Genomic DNA, 23666 nt, shown 5'->3' with positions numbered 1-23666 from the left:
TGCTTTGGAGATATTTTAATTAATTAAATATACGTATGTTTTGGTGTCAAAATTTCAAGATGAATTAAGTACATTTTTTATGAATTATTTCTAATGATTATCAGCGGTATAGGAAAAAAGGTTCTGGGATGAATATAATATTTGCCTTAATTTTTTAAAATAACTATATTTTTTTAATGATTATGTTTTAATATATATATGCACATATTTCTGATTAATGATGAATGATATAAGTAATAACTGGATCTGTGTACACTTTAGTATTATAATTATTATAATGTTACAAAGTGGATTGCATTATTCGAATGCGCACAGCGCTTGTATGTAAACGGGACTTATCAGCTGATAGCGATATAAATTGAAGAGACGACCCGCATGAGTGGAACGCATGGAATGTGCATGCGTAAATCACGGAACCAGGAAGTAGTAATAGTACCGATCTCCGTATAAATAGCAGACGGATAGAAGGTACCACCATTCATTCATTATTCTTTGAAGAAGCCGCCGATCTGCACACAGGCGGAGAAACGCGTAGAGGAGTGCCATCCACGGCGTTGATCTGTTGCATCCCGCACCTATACGTGAGGACAAGAGTGGTAACTATCAAGAGTGAGACGTCACTTCTTTAATTAGTTACCTGGTCTGAAGACACGTCGTGTCGGGTTCTATTTAATAGCGTGGCCACGCTGGACTTTGCAGTTGAATTATTCTATGGACAAAAATCCTGATTATTAACATTCAAACAGCTATTCCATTAAGCAATTGTTTGCATGCTTTGAATCATTTCGGAAAGTTACGAACTAACAGTTGAAGATTTTTGCATGATATTAAGTGAGCCTGTCTAACATCACTGAGCCTGGTTCCGTCTGGCTAAAAGTTATGAACTGTTAGTAACTAATTGTTCTAAACGAACAGTTTCTAACATCTCCAAGCTTTGCTCTATCTATATCTTTGCAAATATAAATATGTGGATTTGTGCTGATTTATACTGCAGTAAATAAGTTGATCAACTAATAAGTGGCCACAGGGTGAAATTATAAGCCGTGTTATGAATGTTGTCTGTATAAATGTCTAATAAATGTTATATGTTTTAATTTATACTGATCAGGATAGCGCTTCATTTTTTCTTTTGTGGTTTTTAAATTTTTTGAGAGGTAACAGTGACCTCTTAGGTGAAGCAGCAATCCCAGATCAGGTGTATTGTTAGTTACATCCCAGATCTTTTAACTATTTGCGCCCAGGTGTTATCTTTCTTTTTCTTTCTATTGATTCTACACTGGTTTACCGGGGCAGCAATAACTATACCGCTGACTATGCCCTCATTGCAATGTGTCACCGAAAGGTTAGAGAGAAGGAATGGTTATCTAAATGGTGGTGAATTTGGTCCCAGTATAGTAAAAGACTCTGTAAATGAACAGAGTGGCATGCACCAATTATTTAATTAATTAGAACATCTGTGCATCCAAGAAACTAAACACTGGTGGGACCAAATTACACTACAGAAATATTTGGATAATAACCTCATACCTAGAGGATTACGTATTTTAAAAACTGTGACTTTTAAAGATGATGAGAAATTTGTAACCGAGTGGAATACACTCTTGGATAATTGTTCCAATAATTTGATGCGATTACTTATTAAATATAGAGAGGAGAAAGTTAATGTGATTAAAAATGAAATAGATCAAGTACAAGAAAAATTGGCTGTGTTCTCAGGTGATTCAGGGTTTAAGGAAAGAGATTCCAGGGTTAATAAAAAAGTAGAGGACTTTGAATTATCCTTAATAGAAAAAAAAGATGGCAAAATGAACAGGGATAAAGGAGATTATAGTAAAGGCACTGTAAGAACTTATAATCGTCTGATTAGAGATCGTCAATTAAAAACATCTAATACCTACTCTACCTACAATAATACAGGGAAATGGAGAGGAACATCTCAATATAAATCTTATCAAAATCCCAATACTAAAAAGGAAAGAGTAAATTTTATACATAAAAATAAATATGATGTTTTGGAAATAGAGGAGGATGGAAGAGAAAGTCCTAATACACCATATTGGAAAAATCATGGGACGAGTAGATCTAGATGGCATAGTAATAATGAGAGTGAGGATTACTCACCAAGACAAAATGTTTTTTTAGATCAAAGACCCAGATTCACAAGGAATCTAAGCCAAAGGAGCGAAGCCACCAAAAGAAGAAGAGAGCAGAATTTAGAGGATGTAGAGGGGGAAGGAGGAAACAGAGGAAAAAATGTACGTCTAAATTAGAACCCACTGGTATATTTAATTTATCCTCTAAAGAGTTAACCAAAGATGAATTAAAACTCCTCTCCAAAGGATTAAATTTTGCCCCGGCCTGCAAACCAAATATATTTACATTATTTGTAGATCTTAATAAATACGTTAGAACATTGAGCAGGAAACGCTATTTTGCAATTAAAAATCTAACCAAGACAGGCAATACTGACATACCCATTATTTTGGATGATAACGATGCAGTTGCTCTGTCTATCTTAGAAACTTTGGATACAGGACATGATATAGGACATAATACAGGTCTTATTGGTACCTCTTATGAAAAGGTGTATGATATCAATAATAGAAATAAATTCAGACTAAGGTCAGATTTCTATCCATTACAATTCAGGGGTCCCTATATAGAAAGCTTTTACAAGAAAACCATGGAGGATTTTCGATTCATGTGTAATAATGCCGATAAAAAACATCTAAGGGACAATCTTACCCATAATGAAAGAATAGCTATGAAAGATTTGTGTAAAAATCAGGATTTAATTATAAAATCTGCGGATAAGGGGGGGGGGGGGGGTAGTGATACAAAATTTATCCGATTATTTAAAGGAGGCAGAGAGACAACTAAGTAATACCCAAATATATAAAAGGCTAGGGGGGAATCCCACTGAATCGTTTCAATCCAAATTAAAAAAGATGCTCCTGAAGGGCCAAGCAGAAGGAGTAATATCCAAAGACACGTATAATTTTTTGTTCACCCTACACCCCATTGTCCCCACGTACTATCACTTACCCAAAATACACAAGTCCCTCACTGCACCCCCCGGGAGACCTATTATTTCGGGAGTGGGTTCCTTAACGAATAATTTATCACATTATGTTGATTCATTTCTGCAAGGTCATGTAAAAAATCTGAAATCATACATAAAAGACACCACACAATTTTTACACCTGATTAATGGTTTAAGGTGGAAGGAAGGCTATTGTATGGTCACCTGTGATGTCGAGTCATTGTACTCTAACATACCGCAAGATAAAGGTGTACAGGTTATTGAAAGAGTCTTGTCTAGAGATGAATCAATAAATAATGACCTTCAAATTTTTTTACTTAATTCCATTAATTTTATATTGCACCACAATTACTTTGTTTTTGATGCACGTTATTATTTACAAACACGGGGGACGGCGATGGGAACTAGATTCGCCCCAAGTTTCGCGAACCTATACATGGGGGAGTTTGAACACCAACATGTGTGGGAGAGCGAGCTTGGGGCGGGCCTAGTTCTCTATTGCCGATTCATAGATGATTTATTTTTTATTTGGGATTCCAACCAAGCACCCCTCACTCCATTTTTAGATAGTTTTAATCAGAATCAATATGGCCTCACGTTCACTAGTAAATTTAATTGTGAAACCATCACATATTTGGATATAACCCTTTCTGTCATTGATAATAAATTAGCTACAGAAACATATGTGAAGGAAGTTGATCAGCATAAATTTCTAGATTATCGTAGCAATCATTTGAGGAAATGGCGTGATAATATTCCAAAAGGACAATTTATTCGCATGAAAAGGAATTGCTCGTCTAATGATGGGTTTGAGCGACAAGCTGGTAGACTCTATAATTCATTTATTGAACAAGGCTATCCAGAAGATCTATTGGTAAAGGCCTATGAGGAAGTACAGGGAATAAAAAGAGAGTCCTTACTCACTGGACAAAAAAGTGGACATAAGGTGGCTATAGGGACAAACGATAGAACTATGAATTTTATTACCCAATATAACTCATGTGCAACAGATATTAAAAATATAATAAGGAAGAATAATCAATTATTAAAGTTAGATCAACATGTAGGAGAATATATTACATCAGAGGGAGGAGTCACGTTTCGCAGAGCAGATAACCTGAAGGGCAAACTAGCACCCAGTCACTTTAGGAGAACAAATACTTATTCTAAAAATGATACCAAAGGAGGGATTTGGTTACCTACTAAATTACCTGTTGGATTCCACAGATGTGGGAAAGATAGGTGTGAAACTTGTAAATACACGGATAAAAAGTCAACTGATATATCATCTTTTGTCACAAAAGAGAGGTATGATATTAAGGATTTTCTCAATTGTAGTTCCAGCTATGTTATATACGTGCTGACTTGTGGTTGCGGAAAACAATATGTCGGCCGCACCACAAGGGCATTACATGTGAGGTTTATGGAACATAAACGTAACATTAATAATAAGGTTAAATCTCATTGCTTATCAAACCATATATCTAACTGCCCTCAAGGTATATGTGAGAAAATCAAAATTAAAGGTATTGAACAGATCAGTAGCACACAAAGAGGGGGTGATCGCTTCAATAGGTTATGTAAACGTGAAGCATTCTGGATTTTCAGATTATGCACATTAAAACCACAGGGACTGAATGACACAGTTGAATTGAATAATATATGAATAATATATGATATGAGAGCAATAGGGGTATCTACATCTATACATTGATTTTGTCAAATTATTATGTTTTCATGTATGAATCAATTAAATAATTTTTTAATTGCTTTGGAGATATTTTAATTAATTAAATATACGTATGTTTTGGTGTCAAAATTTCAAGATGAATTAAGTACATTTTTTATGAATTATTTCTAATGATTATCAGCGGTATAGGAAAAAAGGTTCTGGGATGAATATAATATTTACCTTAATTTTTTAAAATAACTATTTTTTTAATGATTATGTTTTAATATATATATGCACATATTTCTGATTAATGATGAATGATATAAGTAATAACTGGATCTGTGTACACTTTAGTATTATAATTATTATAATGTTACAAAGTGGATTGCATTATTCGAAGGCGCACAGCGCTTGTATGTAAACGGGACTTATCAGCTGATAGCGATATAAATTGAAGAGACGACCCGCATGAGTGGAACGCATGGAATGCGCATGCGTAAATCACGGAACCAGGAAGTAGTAATAGTACCGATCTCCGTATAAATAGCAGACGGATAGAAGGTACCACCATTCATTCATTATTCTTTGAAGAAGCCGCCGATCTGCACACAGGCGGAGAAACGCGTAGAGGAGTGCCATCCACGGCGTTGATCTGTTGCATCCCGCACCTATACGTGAGGACAAGAGTGGTAACTATCAAGAGTGAGACGTCACTTCTTTAATTAGTTACCTGGTCTGAAGACACGTCGTGTCGGGTTCTATTTAATAGCGTGCCCATGCTGGACTTTGCAGTTGAATTATTCTATGGACAAAAATCCTGATTATTAACATTCAAACAGCTATTCCATTAAGCAATTGTTTGCATGCTTTGAATCATTTCGGAAAGTTACGAACTAACAGTTGAAGATTCTTGCATGATATTAAGTGAGCCTGTCTAACATCACTGAGCCTGGTTCCGTCTGGCTAAAAGTTATGAACTGTTAGTAACTAATTGTTCTAAACGAACAGTTTCTAACATCTCCAAGCTTTGCTCTATCTATATCTTTGCAAATATAAATATGTGGATTTGTGCTGATTTATACTGCAGTAAATAAGTTGATCAACTAATAAGTGGCCACAGGGTGAAATTATAAGCCGTGTTATGAATGTTGTCTGTATAAATGTCTAATAAATGTTATATGTTTTAATTTATACTGATCAGGATAGCGCTTCATTTTTTCTTTTGTGGTTTTTACATTTTTTGAGAGGTAACAGTGACCTCTTAGGTGAAGCAGCAATCCCAGATCAGGTGTATTGTTAGTTACATCCCAGATCTTTTAACTATTTGCGCCCAGGTGTTATCTTTCTTTTCCTTTAGCTACTTGTATGTAGCATCATCCTGCAGTAAATGGGTACCGGGTCGCATTGACCTGGCTTACCCGTTTACACTGCACCACGACCAGGGTCCTTCCTGGTACCAATCCCTTACAGACCTGAGCCAGAAATGCTATCAAGACTTTTAATCTTTCTTAAATAAAGTGCATAGTCTGGGTGCAAATACAAGGGGAAAAGCGGTGCACTCACTATTGATATTTCCACCAAGAGAATTTGTAGTGTAATCCCAATTACTAAACAGATGTAGCCCTGTATTTTCTACATGAACATTCTATGTTTAGCTTGTGGCCTAAGGTGATACTTTATTACATATTGTATCCACTAATGTTTCAACAGAATAGTAACAATTGTATAACACTATTTATTGTTTCCCATTTGTATCATATTGTCCCCGATTCATGCAGGTTTCATTCTCAATGCTAAAGCTACTCACAATGTGACAACTGATGCCTGCCATATAAATGTATTCTTAATGCATTAATAATCAAATGATAAATCTGTCATTCTGAATCTTACATTATATGCAGATCTATTGATCTATGTTGTTTGTTACTATAATTATTTAGGAGTATTGCGCAATGTTGGTGTCTCAGGCCTTGCACCTGTAGTCGCACACTTGTACACAAGGGGAATGGCGGGCTTACACATAGAAACATAGAATTTGATGGCACATAAACTCTTGGCTCATCTAGTCTACCCTTTCTAATGAGACAGAAGGGGTGCCGGCTGATGAGACAGAAGGGGTGCCGGTTGATGCGACAGAAGGGGTGCCGGTTGATGAGACAGAAGGAATACCGGCAGATGAGACAGAAGGGGTGCCGGCTGATGAGACAGAAGGGGTGCCGGCTGATGAGACAGAAGGGGTGCCGGCTGATGAGACAGAATGGGTGCCGGCTGATGAGACAGAATGGGTGCCGGCTGATGAGACAGAAGGGGTGCCGGCTGTTGAAACAGAAGGGGTGCTGGCTGATGAGACAGAAGGGGTGCCGGCTGATGAGACTGAAGGGGTGCCAGTTGATGAGACAGAAGGGGTGCCGGCTGATGAGACAGAAGGGGTGCCGGTTGATGAGACAGAATGGGTGCCGGCTAATGAAACAGAAGGGGTGCCTGCTGATGAGACAGAAGGGGTGCCGGTTGATAAGACAGAAGGAATACCGGCAGATGAGACAGAAGGGGTGCCGGCTGATGAAACAGAAGGGGTGCCGGCTGATGAGACAGAAGGGGTGCCGCTGATGAGACAGAATGGGTGCCGGCTGATGAGACAGAATGGGTGCCGGCTGATGAAACAGAAGGGGTGCCTGCTGATGAGACAGAAGGGGTGCCGGCTGTTGAAACAGAAGGGGTGCTGGCTGATGAGACAGAAGGGGTGCCAGCTGATGAGACTGAAGGGGTGCCGGCTGATGAGACTGAAGGGGTGCCAGCTGATGAGACAGAAGGGGTGCCGGCTGATGAGACAGAAGGGGTGCCGGTTGATGAGACAGAATGGGTGCCGGCTGATGAAACAGAAGGGGTGCCTGCTGATGAGACAGAAGGGGTGCCGGCTGATGAAACAGAAGGGGTGCTGGCTGATGAGACAGAAGGGGTGCCGGTTGATGAGACAGAAGGGGTGCCGGTTGATGAGACAGAAGGAATACTGGCAGATGAGACAGAAGGGGTGCCGGCTGATGAGAAAGAAGGGGTGCCGGCTGATGAGACAGAAGGGGTGCCAGCTGATGAGACAGAATGGGTGCCGGCTGATGAAACAGAAGGGGTGCCTTCTGATGAGACAGAAGGGGTGCCGGCTGTTGAAACAGAAGGGGTGCTGGCTGATGAGACAGTAGGGGTGCCGGCTGATGAGACTGAAGGGGTGCCAGTTGATGAGACAGAAGGGGTGCCGGCTGATGAGACAGAAGGGGTGCCGGTTGATGAGACAGAATGGGTGCCGGCTAATGAAACAGAAGGGGTGCCTGCTGATGAGACAGAAGGGGTGCCGGTTGATGAGACAGAAGGAATACCGGCAGATGAGACAGAAGGGGTGCCGGCTGATGAAACAGAAGGGGTGCCGGCTGATGAGACAGAAGGGGTGCCGCTGATGAGACAGAATGGGTGCCGGCTGATGAGACAGAATGGGTGCCGGCTGATGAAACAGAAGGGGTGCCTGCTGATGAGACAGAAGGGGTGCCGGCTGTTGAAACAGAAGGGGTGCTGGCTGATGAGACAGAAGGGGTGCCGGCTGATGAGACTGAAGGGGTGCCAGCTGATGAGACAGAAGGGGTGCCGGCTGATGAGACAGAAGGGGTGCCGGTTGATGAGACAGAATGGGTGCCGGCTGATGAAACAGAAGGGGTGCCTGCTGATGAGACAGAAGGGGTGCCGGCTGATGAAACAGAAGGGGTGCCGGCTGATGAGACAGAAGGGGTGCCGGCTGATGAGACTGAAGGGGTGCCAGCTGATGAGACAGAAGGGGTGCCAGCTGATGAGACAGAATGGGTGCCGGCTGATGAGACAGAATGGGTGCCGGCTGATGAAACAGAAGGGGTGCCTGCTGATGAGACATAAGGGGTGCCGGCTGTTGAAACAGAAGGGGTGCTGGCTGATGAGACAAAAGGGGTGCCGGCTGATGAGACTGAAGGGGTGCCAGCTGATGAGACAGAAGGGGTGCCGGCTGATGAGACAGAAGGGGTGCCGGTTGATGAGACAGAATGGGTGCCGGCTGATGAAACAGAAGGGGTGCCTGCTGATGAGACAGAAGGGGTGCCGGCTGATGAAACAGAAGGGGTGCTTGCTGATGAAACAGAAGGGGTGCTTGCTGATGAGACAGAAGGGGTGCCGGCTGATGAGACAGAATGGGTGCCGGCTGATGAGACAGAATGGGTGCCGGCTGATGAAACAGAAGGGGTGCCTGCTGATGAGACAGAAGGGGTGCCGGCTGATGAAACAGAAGGGGTGCTGGCTGATGAGACAGAAGGGGTGCCGGCTGATGAGACTGAAGGGGTGCCAGCTGATGGGTACCGGCTGATGAGACAGAAGGGGTGCCGGCTAATGAGGCAGAAAGGGTGCCTGATGATGAAACAGAAGGGCTGCTGGCTGATGAGTCTGAAGGGCTGCTGGCTGATGAGTCTGAAGGGCTGCCGGCTGATGAGTCTGAAGGGGTGCCGGCTGATGAGACAGAAGGGGTGCCTGATAATGAGACAGAAGGGCAGCTGGCTGATGAGACAGAAGGGGTGCCGGCTGATGAGACAGAAGGGGTGCCGGCTGATGAGACTGAAGGGGTGCTGGCTGATGAGACAGAAGGGGTGCCGGCTGATGAGACAGAAGGGGTGCCGGCTGATGAGACTGAAGGGGTGCTGGCTGATGAGACAGAAGGGGTGCCGGCTGATGAGACAGATGGGTGAGTAGCAGAAAGAAAAGAAGGTGAATGTTAAGGGGTAAATTTACACTAACATCTAAAACAGAGTATTGGTGATGTTGCCCACAGCAACCAGTAAGATGCTGGCTATCATTTCTCTATTGCCTATTAGAAAATGATAGACAGCATCTGATTGGTTGCTATGGGCAACGTCACCAAATCTCTGTTTTAGAAGCTTTAGTAAATTTACCCCTAAGTCATGACGAGGAGCTCACTAGGGCTTGAGATGAGAGATAAAGCAGACAGAAGGGGTGTTGGCTGAGAGATCTAGAGATACAGAAAGGGACTGGATGGGGCTAGGGAAACAATGCAGGGCCATAGAGAAAGAAGGGTTGTGGCTGGAAAGACAGTAGAATGATGACTGGTTAGACCGGGGGAAGACTGGGTAGCTGGGGAGAAAAGTGTGTGTGTTGAAGGGGGAGGGGGGGGGGGGGGGGTTTGAGACAGAAAGATGTGGCCTGTCTGAGGATACAGAGTGGGGGTGGGGGTTGCTTGATGGTGAGAGAGATGGAGAGGGGCTGTCAGAGGAGAGAAAAGGGGGAGGTGATGGCTGTAGAGACAGAAGAGAGCTGACAGCACCTAGATGGGTACTGGAGAGCTGGAGAGACAGAGGGCTGAGAGTAGTAATATCTGCTACACACCCTTTCTCAGCAGAGCTGTAGGCACACGACATGCCCTGTAGGGGGCACATTTGTGTCTAGTGACTATGTAATCCTGTGCGACTTACACATCACCTCTCCCTGTCTCTTTCATATGGGGTATGTGTTTGTGCTGATATATAATGTGCAGGGTTATCTAATTGCTTTATTTTAGTGAGATTCGCATTGTATGGCTGGAAGAACTGAGTACACCAGTGGTTCCCAAACTGTGTGCCGTGGCACCCTGGGGTGCCACAGGACACTTGCAGGGGTGCCTCGGGTTGGTGGTCCAGGACCAATTCAAAATATTTATTATCCATGTAATAGGAAAAACTAGTACTTGTCGCTGCCAGTTATAAAATATGTGTACAAACAGAAGCAAATCTTGTCCCTCACCACATAACTGAACCTAAGTATGACATATAAACATAATTTACTTAATTTCATATTTTTTATAAATTTCCCAATTAAAAACTTTTGGACTAGGGGTGCCGTGATAAAAATTCTGATACTCTAGGGCGCCGTGATTAAAAAAAGTTTGGGAACCACTGGAGTACACAATGACCCGTGATTATGCTGCTGGTCCCCACCTTTGTGTACTGTAAATCCTGTGCCCCCTCCCAACGTGTGGATCCTCTTCCTGCTGAGGGAGCAGGGCATGTTCCCAACACCTTCCCTACAGTACACCTCCAGTACAGGTTCTCACTCACACAGACTATCTGATCGTATGATGAAATCTGTACTACAGGCTATACCCAGGTATACAGGAAATGATGGTCACCCTGCAGTCTAGAGATGGACACGCAGGAGAAGCCTCAGGTCTCCGCAGAGACTGCTGACCATCACAGGCAAGTTCACATTCACACCTAGAGAAGTGATATTTCAAAATGAGAAAGGGGGGATGGGAGGGAACCAGCAGCTCCATAGAGACAGTGATGTCATATTTACCATGTAATAGGGACACGCGTATCATTAGACACATGGACGCTGCTATTCAATCAGTGTATGTTTGGGGGGTGAGATCTGTAGGAAAGCTCCAATATATGTATCAGGAGGATTTGGACTCGAAATGTTGTCCCTATTGAAACAGTTTCACAAAGAACAGGAAGTGACGCTAGAAATGACCCCGCCCTCATAGCACAGAGGTTTTCTTCTAAGTCCGCCCAAACATTATAAGAGGAGGATCTCAGGGCAGTGACATAACAGTCAGACTGTCAGAGGTTTCTCTTTGTGTTATAGTCACAGCAGTGATCAGGAAGGAACATGTCAGGCAGAGGTAAAGGTGGAAAGGGGCTCGGGAAAGGAGGCGCTAAGCGTCACAGGAAGGTGCTGCGGGATAACATCCAGGGCATCACAAAGCCTGCTATCCGCCATCTAGCACGGAGAGGAGGCGTGAAGCGCATCTCTGGTCTCATCTATGAGGAGACCCGCGGAGTGCTGAAAGTGTTTCTGGAGAACGTGATCCGGGACGCCGTCACCTACACCGAGCACGCTAAGAGGAAGACTGTCACCGCCATGGATGTGGTCTATGCTCTCAAGCGCCAGGGACGCACTCTGTATGGCTTCGGAGGCTAAACACTGAGGCGCATCTAATACCATCATCCGCACACAAAGGCCCTTTTCAGGGCCGCCCATCTCTTCTATGAGAGAGCTATAACCATGCGCCAGTATTACTCTACACTGCTTCTCCTGACTATACACCGGGGAGAGAACCTTATTTGTATTAGGTTGCGGTCTTGTGGGTGATATGTAAGTGACCACCCTGTGTGAGTTTTAAGTGTCAAATGTTTTGACCAACGCTGTTTAACCCTTGCACAGCTACAGCTTCTTATTCAAAATGATGAAATCTGGTATCTGTGCCCGCTTTACCACCATTTTCATGCCCAAATGCTTGTTGGTCAAGACAAACTGCAAGTGGGTGATATGTAAGTGACCACCCTGTGTGAGTTTCAAGTGTCAAATCTTTTGACCAACGCTGTTTAACCCTTGCACAACTACAGCTTCTTATTCAAAATGATGAAATCTGGTGTCTGTGCCCGCTTTACCACCATTTTCATGCCCAAATGCTTGTTGGTCAAGACAAACTGCAAGCGGGTGATATGTAAGTGACCACCCTGTGTGAGGTTCAAGTGTCAAATCTTTTGACCAACGCTGTTTAACCCTTGCACAGCTACAGCTTCTTATTCAAAATGATGAAATCTGGTGTCTGTGCCCGCTTTACCACCATTTTCATGCCCAAATGCTTGTTGGTCAAGACAAACTGCAAGTGGGTGATATGTAAGTGACCACCCTGTGTGAGTTTCAAGTGTCAAACCTTTTGACCAACGCTGTTTAACCCTTGCACAGCTACAGCTTCTTATTCAAAATGATGAAATCTGGTGTCTGTGCCCGCTTTACCACCATTTTCATGCCCAAATGCTTGTTGGTCAAGACAAACTGCAAGTGGGTGATATGTAAGTGACCACCCTGTGTGAGTTTCAAGTGTCAAACCTTTTGACCAACGCTGTTTAACCCTTGCACAGCTACAGCTTCTTATTCAAAATGATGAAATCTGGTGTCTGTGCCCGCTTCACCACCATTTTCATGCCCAAATGCCTGTTGGTCAAGGCAAATTGCAAGTGGGTGATATGTAAGTGACCACCCTGTGTGAGTTTCAAGTGTCAAATCTTTTGACCAACGCTGTTTAACCCTTGCACAGCTACAGCTTCTTATTCAAAATGATGAAATCTGGTATCTGTGCCCGCTTTACCACCATTTTCATGCCCAAATGCTTGTTGGTCAAGACAAACTGCAAGCGGGTGATATGTAAGTGACCACCCTGTGTGAGTTCCAAGTGTCAAATGTTTTGACCAATGCTGTTTAACCCTTGCACAGCTACATCTTCTTATTCAAAATGATAAAATCTGGTATCTGTGCCCGCTTTACCACCATTTTCATGCCCAAATGCTTGTTGGTCAAGACAAACTGCAAGTGGGTGATATGTAAGTGACCAACCTGTGTAAGTTTCACGTGTCAAATCTGTTGACCAACGCTGTTTAACCCTTGCACAACTACAGCTTCTTATTCAAAATGATGAAATCTGGTGTCTGTGCCCGCTTTACCACCATTTTCATGCCCAAATGCTTGTTGGTCAAGGCAAATTGCATGTGGATGATATGTAAGTGACCACCCTGTGTGAGTTTCAAGTGTCAAATCTATTGACCAACGCTGTTTAACCTTTGCACAGCTACAGCTTCTTATTCAAAATGATGAAATCTGGTGTCTGTGCCCGCTTTACTACCATTTTCATGCCCAAATGCTTCTTGGTCAAGGCAAATTGCATGTGGGTGATATGTAAGTGACCACCCTGTGTGAGTTTCAAGTGTCAAATCTATTGACCAACGCTGTTTAACCCGTGCACAGCTACAGCTTCCTATTCAAAATGATGAAATCTGGTGTCTGTTCCCGCTTTACCACCATTTTCATGCCCAAATGCTTGTTGGTCAAGACAAACTGCAAGTGGGTGATATGTAAGTGACCACCCTGTGTGAGTTTCAAGTGTCAAATCTTTTGACCAACGCTGTTTAACCCTTGCACAACTACAGCTTCTTATTCAAAATGATGAAATCTGGTGTCTGTGCCCGCCTTGCCACTATTTTCATGCACAAATGCTTGTTGGTCAAGGCAAATTGCATGTGGATGATATGCAAGTGACCACCTTGTGTGGGTTTCAAGTGTCAAATCTGTTGACCAACGCTGTTTAACCCTTGCAGAACTACAGCTTCTTATTCAAAATTATGAAATCTGGTGTCTGTGCCCGCTTTACCACCATTTTCATGCCCAAATGCTTGTTGGTCAAGACAAACTGCAAGTGGGTGATATGTAAGTGACCACCCTGTGTGAGTTTCAAGTGTCAAATCTTTTGACCAACGCTGTTTAACCCTTGCACAACTACAGCTTCTTATTCAAAATGATAAAATCTGGTGTCTGTGCCCGCCTTGCCACTATTTTCATGCACAAATGCTTGTTGGTCAAGGCAAATTGCATGTGGGTGATATGCAAGTGACCACCCTGTGTTGGTTTCAAGTGTCAAATCTGGGAACCAACGCTGTTTAACAATTGCAGAACTACAGCTTCCTATTCAAAATTATGAAATCTGCTGTCTGTGCCCGCTTTACCACCATTTTCATGCCCAAATGCTTGTTGGTCAAGACAAACTGCAAGTGAGTGATATGTAAGTGACCAACCTGTGTGAGTTTCAAGTGTCAAATCTGTTGACCAACGCTGTTTAACCCTTGCACAACTACAGCTTCTTATTCAAAATGATGAAATCTGGTGTCTGTGCACGCTTTACCACCATTTTCATGCCCAAATGCTTGTTGGTCAAGACAAACTGCAAGTGGGTGATATGTAAGTGACCAACCTGTGTGAGTTTCAAGTTCAAATCTATTGACCAACGCTGTTTAACCCTTGCACAACTACAGCTTCTTATTCAAAATGATGAAATCTGGTGTCTGTGCCCGCTTTACCACCATTTTCATGCCCAAATGCTTGTTGGTCAAGACAAACTGCAAGCGGGTGATATGTAAGTGACCACCCTGTGTGAGGTTCAAGTGTCAAATATTTTGACCAACGCTGTTTAACCCTTGCACAGCTACAGCTTCTTATTCAAAATGATGAAATCTGGTGTCTGTGCCCGCTTTACCACCATTTTCATGCCCAAATGCCTGTTGGTCAAGGCAAATTGCAAGTGGGTGATATGTAAGTGACCACCCTGTGTAAGTTTCAAGTGTCAAATCTGTTGACCAACGCTGTTTAACCCTTGCACAACTACAGCTTCTTATTCAAAATGATGAAATCTGGTGTCTGTGCCCGCTTTACCACCATTTTCATGCCCAAATGCTTGTTGGTCAAGACAAACTGCAAGTGGGTGATATGTAAGTGACCACCCTGTGTGAGTTTCAAGTGTCAAATCTTTTGACCAACGCTGTTTAACCCTTGCACAGCTACAGCTTCTTATTCAAAATGATGAAATCTGGTGTCTGTGCCCGCTTTACCACCATTTTCATGCCCAAATGCTTGTTGGTCAAGACAAACTGCAAGCGGGTGATATGTAAGTGACCACCCTGTGTGAGGTTCAAGTGTCAAATCTTTTGACCAACGCTGTTTAACCCTTGCACAGCTACAGCTTCTTATTCAAAATGATGAAATCTGGTGTCTGTGCCCGCTTTACCACCATTTTCATGCCCAAATGCCTGTTGGTCAAGGCAAATTGCAAGTGGGTGATATGTAAGTGACCACCCTGTGTAAGTTTCAAGTGTCAAATCTGTTGACCAACGCTGTTTAACCCTTGCACAACTAGAGCTTCTTATTCAAAATGATGAAATCTGGTGTCTGTGCCCGCTTTACCACCATTTTCATGCCCAAATGCTTGTTGGTCAAGGCAACTTGCAAGTGGGTGATATGTAAGTGACCACCCTGTGTAAGTTTCAAGTGTCAAATCTGTTGACCAATGCTGTTTAACCCTTGCACAGCTACATCTTCTTATTCAAAATGATGAAATCTGGTATCTGTGCCCGCTTTACCACCATTTTCATGCCCAAATGCTTGTTGGTCAAGACAAACTGCAAGTGGGTGATATGTAAGTGACCACCCTGTGTGAGTTTCAAGTGTCAAATATTTTGACCAACGCTGTTTAACCCTTGCACAACTACAGCTTCTTATTCAAAATGATGAAATCTGGTGTCTGTGCCCGCTTTACCACCATTTTCATGCCCAAATGCTTGTTGGTCAAGACAAACTGCAAGCGGGTGATATGTAAGTGACCACCCTGTGTGAGGTTCAAGTGTCAAATCTTTTGACCAACGCTGTTTAACCCTTGCACAGCTACAGCTTCTTATTCAAAATGATGAAATCTGGTGTCTGTGCCCACTTTACCACCATTTTCATACCCAAATGCTTGTTGGTCAAGACAAACTGCAAGTGGGTGATATGTAAGTGACCAACCTGTGTAAGTTTCACGTGTCAATTCTGTTGACCAACGCTGTTTAACCCTTGCACAACTACAGCTTCTTATTCAAAATGATGAAATCTGGTGTCTGTGCCCGCTTTACCACCATTTTCATGCCCAAATGCTTGTTGGTCAAGGCAAATTGCATGTGGATGATATGTAAGTGACCACCCTGTGTGAGTTTCAAGTGTCAAATCTATTGACCAACGCTGTTTAACCTTTGCACAGCTACAGCTTCTTATTCAAAATGATGAAATTTGGTGTCTGTGCCCGCTTTACTACCATTTTCATGCCCAAATGCTTCTTGGTCAAGGCAAATTGCATGTGGGTGATATGTAAGTGACCACCCTGTGTGAGTTTCAAGTGTCAAATCTATTGACCAACGCTGTTTAACCCGTGCACAGCTACAGCTTCCTATTCAAAATGATGAAATCTGGTGTCTGTGCCCGCTTTACCACCATTTTCATGCCCAAATGCTTGTTGGTCAAGGCAAATTGCATGTGGATGATATGTAAGTGACCACCCTGTGTGAGTTTCAAGTGTCAAATCTATTGACCAACGCTGTTTAACCCTTGGACAACTACAGCTTCTTATTCAAAATGATGAAATCTGGTGTCTGTGCCCGCTTTACCACCATTTTCATGCCCAAATGCTTCTTGGTCAAGGCAAATTGCATGTGGGTGATATGTAAGTGACCACCCTGTGTGAGTTTCAAGTGTCAAATCTATTGACCAATGCTGTTTAACCCTTGCACAGCTACAGCTGCTTATTCAAAATGATGAAATCTGGTGTCTGTGCCCGCTTTACCACCATTTTCATGCCCAAATGCTTGTTGGTCAAGACAAACTGCAAGTGAGTGATATGTAAGTGACCACCCTGTGTGAGTTTCAAGTGTCAAATCTTTTGACCAACGCTGTGTAACCCTTGCACAACTACAGCTTCTTATTCAAAATGATGAAATCTGGTGTCTGTGCCCGCTTTACCACCATTTTCATGCCCAAATGCTTGTTGGTCAAGGCAAATTGCATGTGGATGATATGTAAGTGACCACCCTGTGTGAGTTTCAAGTGTCAAATCTATTGACCAATGCTGTTTAACCCTTGCACAGCTACAGCTTCTTATACAAAATGATGAAATCTGGTGTCTGTTCCCGCTTTACCACCATTTTCATGCCCAAATGCTTGTTGGTCAAGACAAACTGCAAGTGAGTGATATGTAAGTGACCACCCTGTGTGAGTTTCAAGTGTCAAATATTTTGACCAACACTGTTTAACCCTTGCACAACTACAGCTTCTTATTCAAAATTATGAAATCTGGTGTCTGTGCCCGCCTTGCCACCATTTTCATGCCCAAATGCTTGTTGGTCAAGGCAACTTGCATGTGGATGATATGCAAGTGACCACCTTGTGTGGGTTTCAAGTGTCAAATCTGTTGACCAACGCTGTTTAACCCTTGCAGAACTACAGCTTCTTATTCAAAATTATGAAATCTGGTGTCTGTGCCCGCTTTACCACCATTTTCATGCCCAAATGCTTGTTGGTCAAGACAAACTGCAAGTGGGTGATATGTAAGTGACCAACCTGTGTGAGTTTCAAGTTCAAATCTGTTGACCAACGCTGTTTAACCCTTGCACAACTACAGCTTCTTATTCAAAATGATGAAATCTGGTGTCTGTGCCCGCTTTACCACCATTTTCATGCCCAAATGCTTGTTGGTCAAGACAAACTGCAAATGAGTGATATGTAAGTTACCACCCTGTGTGAGTTTCAAGTGTCAAATCTTTTGACCAACGCTGTTTAACCCTTGCACAACTACAGCTTCTTATTCAAAATGATAAAATCTGGTGTCTGTGCCCGCCTTGCCACTATTTTCATGCACAAATGCTTGTTGGTCAAGGCAAATTGCATGTGGGTGATATGCAAGTGACCACCCTGTGTGGGTTTCAAGTGTCAAATCTGGGAACCAACGCTGTTTAACAATTGCAGAACTACAGCTTCCTATTCAAAATTATGAAATCTGGTGTCTGTGCCCGCTTTACCACCATTTTCATGCCCAAATGCTTGTTGGTCAAGACAAACTGCAAGTGGGTGATATGTAAGTGACCAACCTGTGTGAGTTTCAAGTGTCAAATCTGTTGACCAACGCTGTTTAACCCTTGCACAACTACAGCTTCTTATTCAAAATGATGAAATCTGGTGTCTGTGCACGCTTTACCACCATTTTCATGCCCAAATGCTTGTTGGTCAAGACAAACTGCAAGTGGGTGATATGTAAGTGACCAACCTGTGTGAGTTTCAAGTTCAAATCTGTTGACCAACGCTGTTTAACCCTTGCACAACTACAGCTTCTTATTCAAAATGATGAAATCTGGTGTCTGTGCCCGCTTTACCACCATTTTCATGCCCAAATGCTTGTTGGTCAAGACAAACTGCAAGCGGGTGATATGTAAGTGACCACCCTGTGTGAGGTTCAAGTGTCAAATATTTTGACCAACGCTGTTTAACCCTTGCACAGCTACAGCTTCTTATTCAAAATGATGAAATCTGGTGTCTGTGCCCGCTTTACCACCATTTTCATGCCCAAATGCCTGTTGGTCAAGGCAAATTGCAAGTGGGTGATATGTAAGTGACCACCCTGTGTAAGTTTCAAGTGTCAAATCTATTGACCAACGCTGTTTAACCCTTGCACAACTACAGCTTCTTATTCAAAATGATGAAATCTGGTGTCTGTGCCCGCTTTACCACCATTTTCATGCCCAAATGCTTGTTGGTCAAGACAAACTGCAAGTGGGTGATATGTAAGTGACCACCCTGTGTGAGGTTCAAGTGTCAAATCTTTTGACCAACGCTGTTTAACCCTTGCACAGCTACAGCTTCTTATTCAAAATGATGAAATCTGGTGTCTGTGCCCGCTTTACCACCATTTTCATGCCCAAATGCTTGTTGGTCAAGACAAACTGCAAGCGGGTGATATGTAAGTGACCACCCTGTGTGAGGTTCAAGTGTCAAATATTTTGACCAACGCTGTTTAACCCTTGCACAGCTACAGCTTCTTATTCAAAATGATGAAATCTGGTGTCTGTGCCCGCTTTACCACCATTTTCATGCCCAAATGCCTGTTGGTCAAGGCAAATTGCAAGTGGGTGATATGTAAGTGACCACCCTGTGTAAGTTTCAAGTGTCAAATCTGTTGACCAACGCTGTTTAACCCTTGCACAACTACAGCTTCTTATTCAAAATGATGAAATCTGGTGTCTGTGCCCGCTTTACCACCATTTTCATGCCCAAATGCTTGTTGGTCAAGGCAACTTGCAAGTGGGTGATATGTAAGTGACCACCCTGTGTAAGTTTCAAGTGTCAAATCTGTTGACCAACGCTGTTTAACCCTTGCACAGCTACAGCTTCTTATTTAAAATGATGAAATCTGGTATCTGTGCCCGCTTTACCACCATTTTCATGCCCAAATGCTTGTTGGTCAAGACAAACTGCAAGTGGGTGATATGTAAGTGACCACCCTGTGTGAGTTCCAAGTGTCAAATGTTTTGACCAATGCTGTTTAACCCTTGCACAGCTACATCTTCTTATTCAAAATGATGAAATCTGGTATCTGTGCCCGCTTTACCACCATTTTCATGCCCAAATGCTTGTTGGTCAAGACAAACTGCAAGCGGGTGATATGTAAGTGACCACCCTGTGTGAGGTTGAAGTGTCAAATCTTTTGACCAACGCTGTTTAACCCTTGCACAGCTACAGCTTCTTATTCAAAATGATGAAATCTGGTGTCTGTGCCCGCTTTACCACCATTTTCATGCCCAAATGCTTGTTGGTCAAGGCAAATTGCATGTGGATGATATGTAAGTGACCACCCTGTGTGAGTTTCAAGTGTCAAATCTATTGACCAACGCTGTTTAACCCTTGGACAACTACAGCTTCTTATTCAAAATGATGAAATCTGGTGTCTGTGCCCGCTTTACCACCATTTTCATGCCCAAATGCTTCTTGGTCAAGGCAAATTGCATGTGGGTGATATGTAAGTGACCACCCTGTGTGAGTTTCAAGTGTCAAATCTATTGACCAATGCTGTTTAACCCTTGCACAGCTACAGCTGCTTATTCAAAATGATGAAATCTGGTGTCTGTGCCCGCTTTACCACCATTTTCATGCCCAAATGCTTGTTGGTCAAGACAAACTGCAAGTGAGTGATATGTAAGTGACCACCCTGTGTGAGTTTCAAGTGTCAAATCTTTTGACCAACGCTGTTTAACCCTTGCACAACTACAGCTTCTTATTCAAAATGATGAAATCTGGTGTCTGTGCCCACTTTACCACCATTTTCATGCCCAAATGCTTGTTGGTCAAGGCAAATTGCATGTGGATGATATGTAAGTGACCACCCTGTGTGAGTTTCAAGTGTCAAATCTATTGACCAATGCTGTTTAACCCTTGCACAGCTACAGCTTCTTATTCAAAATTATGAAATCTGGTGTCTGTGCCCGCCTTGCCACCATTTTCATGCCCAAATGCTTGTTGGTCAAGGCAACTTGCATGTGGATGATATGCAAGTGACCACCTTGTGTGGGTTTCAAGTGTCAAATCTGTTGACCAACGCTGTTTAACCCTTGCAGAACTACAGCTTCTTATTCAAAATGATGAAATCTGGTGTCTGTGCACGCTTTACCACCATTTTCATGCCCAAATGCTTGTTGGTCAAGACAAACTGCAAGTGGGTGATATGTAAGTGACCAACCTGTGTGAGTTTCAAGTTCAAATCTGTTGACCAACGCTGTTTAACCCTTGCACAACTACAGCTTCTTATTCAAAATGATGAAATCTGGTGTCTGTGCCCGCTTTACCACCATTTTCATGCCCAAATGCTTGTTGGTCAAGACAAACTGCAAGCGGGTGATATGTAAGTGACCACCCTGTGTGAGGTTCAAGTGTCAAATATTTTGACCAACGCTGTTTAACCCTTGCACAGCTACAGCTTCTTATTCAAAATGATGAAATCTGGTGTCTGTGCCCGCTTTACCACCATTTTCATGCCCAAATGCCTGTTGGTCAAGGCAAATTGCAAGTGGGTGATATGTAAGTGACCACCCTGTGTAAGTTTCAAGTGTCAAATCTATTGACCAACGCTGTTTAACCCTTGCACAACTACAGCTTCTTATTCAAAATGATGAAATCTGGTGTCTGTGCCCGCTTTACCACCATTTTCATGCCCAAATGCTTGTTGGTCAAGACAAACTGCAAGTGGGTGATATGTAAGTGACCACCCTGTGTGAGGTTCAAGTGTCAAATATTTTGACCAACGCTGTTTAACCCTTGCACAGCTACAGCTTCTTATTCAAAATGATGAAATCTGGTGTCTGTGCCCGCTTTACCACCATTTTCATTCCCAAATGCTTGTTGGTCAAGACAAACTGCAAGCGGGTGATATGTAAGTGACCACCCTGTGTGAGGTTCAAGTGTCAAATCTTTTGACCAACGCTGTTTAACCCTTGCACAGCTACAGCTTCTTATTCAAAATGATGAAATCTGGTGTCTGTGCCCGCTTTACCACCATTTTCATGCCCAAATGCCTGTTGGTCAAGGCAAATTGCAAGTGGGTGATATGTAAGTGACCACCCTGTGTAAGTTTCAAGTGTCAAATCTGTTGACCAACGCTGTTTAACCCTTGCACAACTACAGCTTCTTATTCAAAATGATGAAATCTGGTGTCTGTGCCCGCTTTACCACCATTTTCATGCCCAAATGCTTGTTGGTCAAGGCAACTTGCAAGTGGGTGATATGTAAGTGACCACCCTGTGTAAGTTTCAAGTGTCAAATCTGTTGACCAACGCTGTTTAACCCTTGCACAGCTACAGCTTCTTATTTAAAATGATGAAATTTGGTATCTGTGCCCGCTTTACCACCATTTTCATGCCCAAATGCTTGTTGGTCAAGACAAACTGCAAGTAGGTGATATGTAAGTGACCACCCTGTGTGAGTTCCAAGTGTCAAATGTTTTGACCAATGCTGTTTAACCCTTGCACAGCTACATCTTCTTATTCAAAATGATGAAATCTGGTATCTGTGCCCGCTTTACCACCATTTTCATGCCCAAATGCTTGTTGGTCAAGACAAACTGCAAGCGGGTGATATGTAAGTGACCACCCTGTGTGAGGTTCAAGTGTCAAATCTTTTGACCAACGCTGTTTAACCCTTGCACAGCTACAGCTTCTTATTCAAAATGATGAAATCTGGTGTCTGTGCCCGCTTTACCACCATTTTCATGCCCAAATGCTTGTTGGTCAAGGCAAATTGCATGTGGATGATATGTAAGTGACCACCCTGTGTGAGTTTCAAGTGTCAAATCTATTGACCAACGCTGTTTAACCCTTGGACAACTACAGCTTCTTATTCAAAATGATGAAATCTGGTGTCTGTGCCCGCTTTACCACCATTTTCATGCCCAAATGCTTCTTGGTCAAGGCAAATTGCATGTGGGTGATATGTAAGTGACCACCCTGTGTGAGTTTCAAGTGTCAAATCTATTGACCAATGATGTTTAACCCTTGCACAGCTACAGCTGCTTATTCAAAATGATGAAATCTGGTGTCTGTGCCCGCTTTACCACCATTTTCATGCCCAAATGCTTGTTGGTCAAGACAAACTGCAAGTGAGTGATATGTAAGTGACCACCCTGTGTGAGTTTCAAGTGTCAAATCTTTTGACCAACGCTGTTTAACCCTTGCACAACTACAGCTTCTTATTCAAAATGATGAAATCTGGTGTCTGTGCCCGCTTTACCACCATTTTCATGCCCAAATGCTTGTTGGTCAAGGCAAATTGCATGTGGATGATATGTAAGTGACCACCCTGTGTGAGTTTCAAGTGTCAAATCTATTGACCAATGCTGTTTAACCCTTGCACAGCTACAGCTTCTTATTCAAAATTATGAAATCTGGTGTCTGTGCCCGCCTTGCCACCATTTTCATGCCCAAATGCTTGTTGGTCAAGGCAACTTGCATGTGGATGATATGCAAGTGACCACCTTGTGTGGGTTTCAAGTGTCAAATCTGTTGACCAACGCTGTTTAACCCTTGCAGAACTACAGCTTCTTATTCAAAATTATGAAATCTGGTGTCTGTGCCCGCTTTACCACCATTTTCATGCCCAAATGCTTGTTGGTCAAGACAAACTGCAAGTGGGTGATATGTAAGTGACCACCCTGTGTGAGTTTCAAGTGTAAAATCTTTTGACCAACGCTGTTTAACCCTTGCACAACTACAGCTTCTTATTCAAAATGATAAAATCTGGTGTCTGTGCCCGCCTTGCCACTATTTTCATGCACAAATGCTTGTTGGTCAAGGCAAATTGCATGTTGGTGATATGCAAGTGACCACCCTGTGTGGGTTTCAAGTGTCAAATCTGGGAACCAACGCTGTTTAACCCTTGCAGAACTACAGCTTCCTATTCAAAATTATGAAATCTGGTGTCTGTGCCCGCTTTACCACCATTTTCATGCCCAAATGCTTGTTGGTCAAGACAAACTGCAAGTGGGTGATATGTAAGTGACCAACC

The 23666-nt window shown here is 42.9% G+C and overlaps 1 protein-coding gene across 1 annotated transcript; it reads left to right on the top strand.

Moving 5' to 3' along the window:
* Positions 1-11378: 11378 nt before the first annotated feature.
* Positions 11379-11690, top strand: LOC134934347 (histone H4-like). Its single transcript, XM_063929803.1, has one exon. The coding sequence runs from the start codon at positions 11379-11381 to the stop codon at positions 11688-11690; it is 312 nt and encodes a 103-aa protein (XP_063785873.1).
* The last annotated feature ends 11976 nt before the right edge of the window (positions 11691-23666 follow it).

Source organism: Pseudophryne corroboree, chromosome 6 (genome assembly GCF_028390025.1).
Source record: "Pseudophryne corroboree isolate aPseCor3 chromosome 6, aPseCor3.hap2, whole genome shotgun sequence".
NCBI lineage: Eukaryota > Metazoa > Chordata > Amphibia > Anura > Myobatrachidae > Pseudophryne > Pseudophryne corroboree.
The sequence above is the reverse complement of the archived record's forward strand: the minus strand, read 5'-3'. Positions and strand labels throughout refer to the sequence as shown.

Excerpts from the sequence above, each read along its gene's own strand:
- LOC134934347 (XM_063929803.1), top strand. The coding sequence starts at position 11,379 with ATGTCAGGCAGAGGTAAAGGTGGAAAGGGGCTCGGGAAAGGAGGCGCT.